Source organism: Notolepis coatsorum, assembly GCF_963971535.1.
Source record: "Notolepis coatsorum genome assembly, chromosome: 5".
Classification (NCBI taxonomy): domain Eukaryota; kingdom Metazoa; phylum Chordata; class Actinopteri; order Aulopiformes; family Paralepididae; genus Notolepis; species Notolepis coatsorum.
The window spans coordinates 82,286,489-82,298,517 of record NC_140169.1 but is presented as its reverse complement, the minus strand read 5'-3'; the positions used below and the strand labels follow the sequence as shown (position 1 = coordinate 82,298,517).

Genomic DNA, 12,029 nt, shown 5'->3' with positions numbered 1-12,029 from the left:
GTCAGGTAATCAGTATGTTTAGGTAAGGAGTAAGTCAAATAAAATGACATGATGTACCGTTGGCCAGCAGATCTGAAGCTCCTTTCAGTCTATGTTAACCCTTTCACTGCCACACTACCAAACGGTTAACCCTTTCACTGCGACAATACAGAATGTTAACCTGTAGTGTGGTAGTAAAAGGGTTAATTTACCCGGTTGTGATATGAAGCTAGCAAAGCGTAGCGGTACATATACAGCCGGGGACCAGCAAGCAAGTTTGGTTTGGATCTTAGTGTGCAAAGTGGTAAAAGAGACGGATGGTCGGTTCTAGATACATCATTAGTGTGAAAATATATTCGCAAACAAGGTATGTATGTATTTAATACTATTTAAATAGGTATTTTATCAGTTACTTTGCTCATATTCCATCTTTCATACTTGCTTTTCAGGAGGTTCTATAAAGACATGAACGCTAAAGGTCTCGAGAAGAAGTCGAATTTCGAGTTGCTAGAGTAAGTTTATCTTCAAATCTCTGCAACTCTTAAGTGGACTCCTGTGTAGCACATGTCTATGATTCTCACTGCTTGTTTCCTCTGAAGGAAGGATGTCGGCCTGAACCTGTTCTTCCCTCAGGAGTTGATAGACAGCATGAAGGTAAACTCCCTCCACCTTTGATTCCAACACATTGCTATTGGAACAGTGACCATACCTTGTATTTCATACTTGCATCATTTGTTTAATTTAACCCATTCACTACCACACTACAGAAGGTTAACCTTTCACTACCACACTACAGGCGGTTAACTGTAGTGTGGTAGTGAAAGGGTTAACCTTCTGTATTGTCGCAGTGAAAGGGTTAACCCTTTGTTAGTGTGGTAGTGAAAGGGTTAAATATCCAGTTCATGATCGTGCTCGTATTCCTATGCTATTGTAAAATAATTAAGAACAAATGATCATTCCTTCTAATATTGTGTATCTTAACTAGGGATGGGTACCTTTCACATTTGAACCGATACCGGTACCGGTACCGGTACCTGTGAATCGATACCGGTACCCAACGGTACCTTTTTTCGGTACTTAAAAAAAAAAAAAAAAATATTAATTTTTCTTTTTTTTACTTTTTTTTAATTTTTTTTTTTACTTTTTTCTTTTCATGTCAACGTTCACACGCACAATATATGCTTACCTAGGATTTGACTTGATTCAACAACAAAGCAGTCGGAGCAATGACAAGCCAAAAACTGTCGAAATTTAATTTACCTACCTCAGTCGTAAAAAAAAATCCAAACTTCAAATAACTACAATTTCGACAGTTTTCGGCTTGTCATTGCTCCGACTGCTTTGTTGTTGAATCAAGTCAAATCCTAGGTAAGCATATATTGTGCGTGTGAACGTTGACATGAAAAGAAAAAAGTAAAAAAAAATAAAAAAAAAGGTAAAAAAAAAAATTAATACAAAATATTTTTTTTTATTTTTATTTTATTTTTTTTTCGGTTTCTCACTTGATTCGATACTCGGTAGTACCGACGTGTTTCGGTTCGGTACCTCAAAAGTACCGAATTCGGTACCCATCCCTAATCTTAACACATTGTACGCCATAAACGGCATAAATTGTTATTGCCCGCCATGCGTTGAACGCCAACAACGGCGTAAATCGTTTTTGGGATCAATATTTCATTTTTCGCCATGGCATTCATAATTCATCCAGCCTCCCTCCGGACTGCAGCGGCACCCTGTCTGATATTGCAACGTCTCAATACCGCCGCCTGGTGGATGGTCGGGCAAGTTACACTCACGGCAAACTGGAAGTGGCGATCGGTGCATCGAGGAAATTCCTCTGCCAGACATATATTGTGGCGTGGATCGATATACACACTCGAGTGCATTTGGATCGCTTTCGAAACGCAATAATCGATATGATTTCGGCGTTTATTGCGTCATACAAACCGGAAATGGATCTAGGAGATCGACGTCAAATAATTGGGATATTTTTCCTCCAGTCTCATCGGCGAACGGTAAGAGGACACTAACGTTATTTTCAGCCCGATTGTCCATTTCTTTGTTTACAATCAGTCTGATCAATATATCAACCCATACTAAATAAAGCCGTTACTGACGATCAAGGAATTATAAACGACCCCCCCCCCCCCCTTTCCTTCACACATGTGAAGCGTAATGTATACCGATCATATACATTTACATTTTTTAATATAGCGTGTATAGGAAAGAAACGCCAATCGATAATCTATCATATGCGTCAGGGCCTTTAACTAGCGTTTTTGGAATTACAGCAGAAAAGCTTAAAACATACTTATATTCTCGATGGTATTAACACAACAATGTATGAATGAAAAAATATAACGTTCCCACATCCGGAACGATAGATAATCGATGTTGAATGGGCCATAGTAATGCAGATATAGCTATACTTCTCCAGAACTGTGAATTTATTTATTTAGATTTATGACCGCAGTACTTTGCCGAAAGGAGAGTAGCGAGATCTCTCCGTGGGAGGACCAGTGAGATGAAGAAATCTCCGTCTTATCAGCTACACACAAAGGACTATATCGGGCACTGCTGAAGGCGAAGATATTTATGAAAGGTGAGAATACTTCATAAAGACCCCGGCTGAAAGAAAACAAGACCCACCATCACCAGCTAAGTACCTAGCTTAGCTTCAGTTTAGCTTAACCTAAAAAGACAATTAATAAGGGAAGATGCCGGGACTCGGCTCTCCCACAGAATGTACTAGCTGCATGAGGATGAGTAAGAGGATTATAGAGCTGGAGGCTCGAGTTACTATCCTGCACCAAATCCAACAGGATGAGCAACTCATTGACTCTATTTTTGAAGCTACTACAAATATAGCCAACGATACCATGATTGAGACCTGGCCTAGACTAGCTACAGTACAGCACCACCCAAAAGACGGTCCCTGGCACAAGCAAGGAGCTAGACCAAAGCAGTGGACCACCGTCAAGGATAAAAGGAGAAATAAACTAACCAGGAACACGACTATTACCTCGCCCCCGGTACCGCCAGGAAATAGTTTCAACCTACTCTCGGAAACACGCATATCAACACCAAAAGCAAAGAGACATAGAAGCGTGGCTAACGACGCTAGAGAAGCAAACAGCGAGCGGAACGGAGCTCACGCTAACGACGCTAATAGCAGGAATACCGGAGCTCACGCTAACACTAGCGAAGCAAACAGCTTGCATGCCGGAGCTCACGCTAATGCTAGCGAAGCTAACAGCCGGCACATCGGAGCACACGCTAACGACGAGACGACGAGGAAAACAGAGCCACGAGCGACACGGCTAGCAAACACGACCCAGACCGAGCTAACGGCTAACAGCGAAGAGACTACCATGCGCCGAGGAGAACGTCGCGGTAGCCAACGCCGAAGGTACGGGACCAGCGTTAACATGCCGGCTATTGAGAAGGCTAACGAGGCTTCACCAAGGCCACAGGACTGTGGTAAGAACCGGCAGACTAGGCCTAGCCCAAAAACAAACGGCCCCAAAACTGTTGGAAAGAAAAATGCTAACCTCACACAGAAAACAGACTCATACTGATTGGAGATTCCACAACAAGGTATGTGGAGATGACAAACACAGAAAATATCTGTCTAGACAATACATCTGTGAAAGAGCTGGCCGAAATACTTCCAACACTGATCAGACCGGGCATAACAAAAATTGTCATTCACTCTGGATCGTTTGACATCCTGCGAAAGAAGACTGGCACAGAGACTTTGTATTTTATTTTTTTATTATTTTTTAAACAAACACATAAACAAACATGACAACACACGATAAGATATACAAGCATTAATTGTCAGAGCACATCCAATGAGATCACATTTTAGTTAATTGTCTTATATAAGATATACCCCTAATACCTGTTATCTAAAAACCTACACACATATGCTCCAGCTCGAACCCCCCCCTCCCGGACCCCACCTTGGGAAGTACCTCCACTATCCCTCACACCTAACCAGACACTACCATTATAAGCTAGCTTTTATTCTCTCCACCACTTCTAACCACATTGACATTTTGGATTCATTGAGACCCAGAATTCTTGCACAGAGACTTTGAAAGACGATTTCACACGTTTAATGAACACACTAGACAAACATCAGTCTGTGTACATAGACACTGATGTGTCCATCAGTGGACCAATTGCATGCTTTCGCAGAGGACAAGAAGCCTTTAGTCGACTCCTAAATTTTTATTCATGGTTAGGGTCTGCATGTCTTGTACACGGCCTGAAATTCATTGACAACTTCAATGTTTTCTGGAATAACCCAGAACGTTTTCAAAGAAATGGCTTCTTCCCAAATCGCTTAGGTTCAAGGCTTCTAGCAGCAAACATGCGTCATGCCTTAATGGCCTCCAAGAATATCAAACTCATACCAGCACGAGAGATAATCACGAAGGACACAATCTCACCACGAGGTGGAGCAGCAGCACAAGGCGTGCCCCCCCCCATATCACACAAGGCCATCTCGTCTGATCAAATGTCCCCGAAAGCACAGTACAGTCAGTACGGTGCAGTATAGCACAATTGCCATGCCATCTCTCAAAACATACCGGTAATCATAACCAGCCAATGGCATGGTGAAAAATATACGCCATCAATGCGTTTACCTGCTATTAACCTCAGGGCCATCAAGGTCAAGCCAAAGCAGACCTCCTCTAAAGAAGTCCAACAAATAAAATTAGCCCTCCTAAATGTCAGATCACTGAATAATAAAACATTCTTAGTAAATTATCTGATTAAAGAAAATAATTTAGATTGCATCTGCCTAGTAGAGACATGGCTAAATAATGACACAGCTACATCAATAATGATAGAAGCTTGTCCACCAGACTATAACTTTTTTCAAATACCCAGAAAAAATAAAAGGGGCGGAGGAGTTGCAGCAATCTTCTCCTCAAAACTCTTGTTTAGAATCACAGAACTAGGCGAGTTCATATCAATTGTCACAATATACCGCCCGCCTAGACACTCACCAATATTTATACAGGAGCTCTCTGAACTGATCTCACTATGTGTTACCGGATATGATAAGGTGATCCTAAATGGAGACTTGAACATCCATTTTAATAAGAAAACAGACTCCAAAACTATAGAACAAAAAAATCTACTGGATAGCTTTGACCTAATACAGCATATAACAAATGCAACTCACATGCTTGGGAATACACTAGACTTAGTTATAACAACAACTGGGCTAAGCATAACAAATATCTCAATAACTGAATTACCTCTCTCCGACCATCACTGTATATTTTTTGTTACTCAAATAACCCTTACTAACACAAAAAAAGAAATCATAGTTAAAAAGAGGCTCCTAAACGACAAGGCTGAATCAAAGTTCATTGATCTTATCAGACTACATGAACCACACAATCATGACAGCTCTCTAAATGAAATGGTAGAAAATCTCAATGATGCAATGTCATCTATATTAAATTCTGTCGCCCCATTAAAACGAAAAAGAAGAAAACTAGAGCCTCGCCCTGGTTGAACTATAATACGGTCAACAAAGAAAAAAGGAAATGTCGTGCAGCGGAGCGAAAATGGAGAAAAACAAAAACCACCATATGCTGTGATATATACAAAGATGCTTTAACTGCTTATAATAAAACCATCCGCTTAGCAAGGAAAGATTACTTCTCTAAAATCATTACAGAAAATGGTGGAATCTCCAGAATCCTTTTTTCCACTATTAATGTACTACTCAACACTGCCCCTACACCTCCTCAGTCATCAACGGTTAAGTGTGAAGAACTTGCACTATTCTTTAACAACAAAATAACCTTGATCAGGGCCAGCATTACTCATGATGGAAATAAAGCTGATTGCGGCAAACCGCGCAATGTAACCATGAGAAGTTTCACATGCATCACATTAGATGTACTCTGCAAAACTGTCTCAGAATGTAACTCCTCCACCTCAGACATTGACCCTATACATACAGCTTTCTTCAAACGGGTGTTTAATAGTGTTTCAAGCGCTGTGCTAGATATCATAAACACTTCCCTTAGGACTGGTATTTTCCCAGATGCCTTTAAAACAGCAGTTGTAAAGCCATTACTAAAAAAACCTAACTTGGATAGTAATGAAATGGCAAATTATCATCCAATATCCAACCTACCATTCATTAGTAAAGTACACTGGCTTCCTGTAACATTTAGAATTGACTTTAAGGTCCTTCTCCTTACATACAAAGCTCTAAATGGACAGGGACCTAGCTACATCACCAACACTCTAATAAATTACACACCAGCAATAACACTGCGATCATCAGCTGCTGGACTACTAGAGGCTCCCAGAAGCAGTCAAAAGAGGATCGGTAATGCAGCCTTTATCAACTATGCCACAAAACTATGGAACAGACTACCCCAAAACATCAGGGAAGCCAACTCGCTAGACATCTTTAAAAGACAGCTTAAAACCTATCTCTTTGCTCAGGCATTTCACTGATAGATATCTGCTACCACCTAGTGGCAAGAGGAAACATCATGGATATCCTGACACAACTTGTATTTACCTGCACTATTCTTACCCTGCCTACTCTTATACACTGCCTATCAAATTCATGTGTTGGTTATTGCACTTTTTACTTCTTACTGATGACTATTTTTAAACTGAATCATTTTAAACTATTTTTATTATTTGCTAGATCCAAATGTGAAACACTGTGATTATTTGTATTACTGAATAGAGAGCCTATTAGGATGCTAGATCCTAATGTGAAACACTGTGATTTACCATATCTTGCTATGCTCACTCATGCCTGTATTTTTTATGTCCGTTCTATTTTATAATTTTTAGACTATTTTTTAACTGAATCATTTTAAACTATTTTTATTATTTGTGTTACTGAAAACTGTAAGCGGAGAGCCTATTGGGATGCTAGATCCTATTGTGAAACACTGTGATTTGCCATACCTTGCTACCTGTCTATCTTTTTTATGCCCGCTTATGCCTGTATTTTTTACTGTTGTGAAGCACTTTGAACTGCAACCTCTGTATGAAAAGTGCTATACAAATAAAGTTATTATAATATTGAAAAAGTTATAGCCCTGCAAAGAAGGTACAGTAAACATCTCCATAGGCTTACAGCGGTGGCAGACTGGGTATAATGATGGGCATACTGCGTGGCAATCAATGTGTTAATGTATCTGTCAATATGTTTTTCTTTTTCTTTTTTTACCTCATTTACCATTTACCCCCACTAAAAGTGTTTAACCCTTTCACTACTACACTACAGAAGGTTAACCCCTTCACTACCACACTACAGACGGTTAGCCGTATGTAGTGTGGTAGTGAAAGGGTTAACCTTCTGTAGTGTGGTTGTGAAAGGGTTAACCCTTTGTCGTGTGTGGCAGTGAAAAGGGTTGACCTTTCTGTATTGTCGCAGTGAAAGGGTTAACCCTTTGGTAGTGTGGCAGTGAAAGTGTTAAATCTGATGCCATGTCGTGCTGCAGTCGAAACACCTGAGGAAGATGATCCAGCAGACCTTTCAGCAGTACGCCACGCTCAAGGACGAGGAGTGCATGGTCAAATTCTTTGAGACCCTCATAGAATTCATCAACTACGATGAAGAGGTCTACCCGTGCGAGCTAGTGGTGAGTGGCAATGATGTTGGTGCATAAATATGTGAATTAAGATGGCTTTTGGGAGATCAGAATATTCTCCGGGCGGCTAGGTGGTGTAGTGGGCAAGGCGCTCGCCATCAACGCTGGAGACGCTGGGTTCGAATCCAGCTCTCGGCGTTGTTATCAGCTTGGCTTGTCGTTTATACTAACACAATTGGCAGTGTTAGGGGTGGGAAAGCTGATGGGTGGGTCCTGGGCGTTGTGGACAGCGACCCCTACAGTTCGGTCGGGTCGCCTGCACAGCGAGGGTAGGATCTGGAGGGAGGTAGTGTGACCTTCCACACGTTACACTCTCCCGGTGAGAATCTGCGCTGCCAGGTTGGCTGCCGGCTGGCTGCACATGCGTCGGAGGAAAGCATGTGACAGTCTCCGGCCTCCCGAACCAACAGTAGGGGGGAGTGCGCAACAACCAGGAAGGGGGTTGGGAATTGGCATAACGACTAAACAGTGGGATGGGAGAAAAATCGGAGAAAAGGAGAAAAAAATAAAAATAAAATAAAAAATGTATATTCTCCAAAGTTGTACATATTTGTAATATCTCTTAACATTACACCACTTGTTACCTGTGAACAGCAAGGCTGGAGTCTGTCAGTGGAGCTGGTCCTTGGAGCCAGGGGCATCCGGCAGCGCACGCAGAAGGATTCAGCGGTAAGTGGGGGCCGACTAGTATGAGCCTAGCAGGCCGACTATTTATATTGGCCAGGTGGAGGGGCAGGGTTCACCTGTGCAGCCCGATCTCACTTAAAATATGTAAATAAAGTACCAATGTTTAGTAAACATTATAATTGACTGCATTTCGAGGTGAAATGTGAGTTTTAAAGATGTTTTTAAATAAATAAAATGCTCTCTGCTAAAAGGCTGGGAGTTGCGCAGTGATTGATTGCCATGGTAACTAAGGACTAATTGCTCTTGGCAGGAAGCCACTGCATGATGCATGCAAGGAGCTGCTCTAAGGGGGGGGGGGGAAGGCAATGGGTCTCATTCCCCCAAATGTTCCAAAGAGTTCTTATCTTAGTTGGAACCGACTGAGACAGAATCAATGACAAGTTCACTCTGAGTCCCCAACGTGCTGGTAATATGTCTTAAGTGGCTCAAACGGTCGCACCTGTGACATCTGCTTGGGGAATGACACCATGTCTTAAACACGAAAGCGCGTTCCCGTCTAGGTCATTTGCATAGAAAACAATGCCTCCAGAGCTCCTTATAAGGGAACTAATGACGCAGCCGCGTGAAAATGGATGCGGAAGTGCCTTGCGAGTCTTGCGACGCATCAAAATTAGACTAGATGAATGTATTGGCATCATATATAGTGCAGCTCGTGGTACACCTGCCGCAGCACACGTGCGCACACACACACACACACACATGCGCACAGTACTGTATATGAATGAAAATTTTATTTAACAGATTGCAGAATGGGTACAATACAGTACGGCTCAATACACACAATTGTTAAGGGGATACAGACCAGAGAAAGACTTTCGTCTTGTTTACATAATATATATATATATATATATAGTTTCAAGTTCAAGTTCAAGTTTCTTTATTAGTTGTCATACAGAAGTACAGAATACTTTTATACAAAATGCTTCTTTCTGTTACGCTCCAGAGACTGTGCTAGACAAAAAATATAAGTATAAAATAAAATAAGTATAGCAGTGTACGTAGACACAAGTGTTCAATATGTACATATGTACAATGTTCAATGCAAAGTAGAAGTAACTGAGTTACCATACAATATACTATACAATATACTAATATACAATATACTATATAGTGCAAAGCAGAAATGGGATGAGGTACAATTTAGGTACAATTTACAGTAAGGTGTACTGAGGTATGGGTTGTAGTGCACTTTTTTGCCAATAAATATAAAGTGTGTTTAGGTGTTCTAAAGTGTGTAAGTGGGTGCTGCATTGAGTTGTTTGTTTAAAGTGAGTGTGTGCGTGTGGATGTGTGTGCTGTGAGTGCATCTGGTGGTTGTTGTATAGTGTTATTGTTCGTTGAGCAACCTGATGGCCTGGGGATAAATCAAATCAAATAAAATGTATTTGTAAGGCCCGACAACACACGTTAATGTCCCCATGGGCCGGACACGTCTTCTTTAAACAAGTCAAGAAGAAACATAACAATAAGTCAAGAACAAAACAAGAACACCATAAGGTCCAACACATTTTAAATAAATGCAAATAAATGAATGAATGCAAGCACTCCCAGACATACCCCACGCGAAGGTAAGGAAAAACTCACTAAAACCTAACAATAGGGAAAAATGCACCACAGGCAGTGTGGAGGAGAGAAACCTGAGAAGGGCCATTCAAGGGGGGATCTCCCTTCTTAGATGTTGGTGATAGTAGTGTTGCAGACTAACAGTTGGTAAGCATGCACTCAAGTGTGTAGTGAAACACAGATGAGTGCATGCAATAGCAACTGAACATTTTGAAAAATTAAAGATAGAGCTGATAGCGATAGCAACTGAACATTTTGAAAGATTAAAGATAGAGCTGATAGCGAATCTATTTGAGGCACAGGGGCGGCGCAAAGAGGGTCGCGTCCTCCCCGTCTTAATCACGGGACGTTCAACACTCCGGTCATCGCTCCGAGACAGCCGGAGACAGGGAGATAGGGGGCGGCGCAGAGAGGGTCACAACCTCCCCGTCTTAATCACGGGACGTTCAACACTCCGGTCATCACTACGAGACCGCCGGAGACAGGGGGACAGGAGGGCACGCAGAGAGGGTCGCATTCTCCCGGCCTTCATCACGGGACGTCCGACACTCCGGTCAACACTCCGGGACAGCAACTCACAGGGAGACAGGGAGACGGGACAGGCGTTAGACAGCTCACGTGATTGTAGTGGGCGGACATAGCAATAGATACAAGTGGTAAGCATATATGTGAATAGAGTAGATATATGAAGTAAGCATATTATGTGAATAGAATAGAAGTACTTAACCCAGCAATGAAACCACATTGACAGACCACAAACCACGTTGACAGACCACGGTAAGGAGCTGATCCGTGGCCTCGGTGGTGCATGTAGAGCAGTCTCTGCAATCTTGGCCAAGACCCCGAGACATCCATCACCTTGGTCAGCACTACGAGACAGGCACTCAGAGAGATGGGGGGGGGGGGGGGGGGGGGGGGGGGGCAGGGGTTAGAGAGTTCCCATGTTTGTAATGCTGCGGAAAAGCAGAGATGGGAGAAAATAGACATCCTAACTAAACTAGACAGATTAATCTAAAGGTCAGTCCCTGACCAGGTGAGATCAGGGTAGGTTGAAGGAGAGAGAGAAAAGATGGGTCTTAAGCAGGGATTTAAAAGCTTCGACAGAGCAGGCGCCCCTGATGACGGCAGGTAATTTGTTCCACAGGTAGGGAGCGCGGTAGACAAAGGCTCTGTGGCCGGCGGATTTCTTTTTAACCCTAGGAATCGATAGAAGCCCCGCATTTTGTGAGCGCAGAGCACGAGCGGGCGAGTATCGGGAGATGAGATCGGATAGATAGAGTGGTGCAAGCCCATAAAAAATTTTGTAGGTGAGGAGTAGCACTTTAAAGTCAGATCGGGCTTGAATAGGAAGCCAGTGTAGGGCGGACAAAACTGGTGTGATGTGATCAAATGTTCTAGTTCTAGTTAGTATCCGTGCAGCCGCATTTTACACGAGTTGAAGATTTTTGATGCTTGAATTAGGTAGGCCTGAAAAAAGTGCATTACAGTAGTCCAGACGTGATGAGACAAAAGCATGAATCAGGGTTTCAGCATCAGCCAGAGTTAAAATGGGGCGAATCTTTGCGATATTACGAAGATGGAAGAAGGCAATTTTGGTGACATTTTTTATATGTGCATTAAATGAGAGGGAGGAATAAAAAATTACTCAGAGGTTTTTTGTGGTGGAGCTCTGGGATACATGACAAGTATCAAAGTTGAGGGAGATGTCCTGAAACAGGCCTCTGTGGTTTGGGGGGCCAACAATTAACATCTCAGTTTTATCTGCATTAAGGAGTAGAACGTTTTGCGACATCCACTTTTTGACGGCAAGCAAGCAGGCCTCAAGGTTTTGTAATTGGGAGGAATCATTTGGCTTAATAGGTAAATATAATTGAGTGTCAGCGTAAAAATGAACGTTTATGCCAAATTTGCGTATGATATTGCCGAGGGGTAGCATGTAAATCGAAAATAGGGCCCAGGACAGAGCCTTGTGGGACACCACATTGCACTGGGAGGGTCTCAGATGTTAAATCATTATAGACCACACAGTGTGTTCTATCAGTTAAATAAGATTTAAACCAAGCTAGTGCGTGACCCCGAATGCCAACATGATTCTCAAGCCGACCTAGAAGAATCGAGTGATCGATAGTGTCAAAGGCTGCATGG

General features: G+C 42.3%; 1 protein-coding gene across 4 annotated transcripts in view; it reads left to right on the top strand.

Annotated features, from left to right (window-relative positions):
- Positions 1 to 12,029, top strand: part of ptk2bb (protein tyrosine kinase 2 beta, b) — a 167,025-nt gene that overhangs the window by 68,717 nt on the left and 86,279 nt on the right. For all 4 annotated transcript variants that reach the window (XM_084315123.1, XM_084315122.1, XM_084315121.1 and 1 more), the window contains exons 6-9: positions 429 to 491; positions 579 to 633; positions 7,485 to 7,625; positions 8,229 to 8,303. In XM_084315123.1, the coding sequence (XP_084171249.1) occupies positions 429 to 491; positions 579 to 633; positions 7,485 to 7,625; positions 8,229 to 8,303 (334 nt within the window). The remainder of the gene's footprint in view (positions 1 to 428; positions 492 to 578; positions 634 to 7,484; positions 7,626 to 8,228; positions 8,304 to 12,029) is intronic.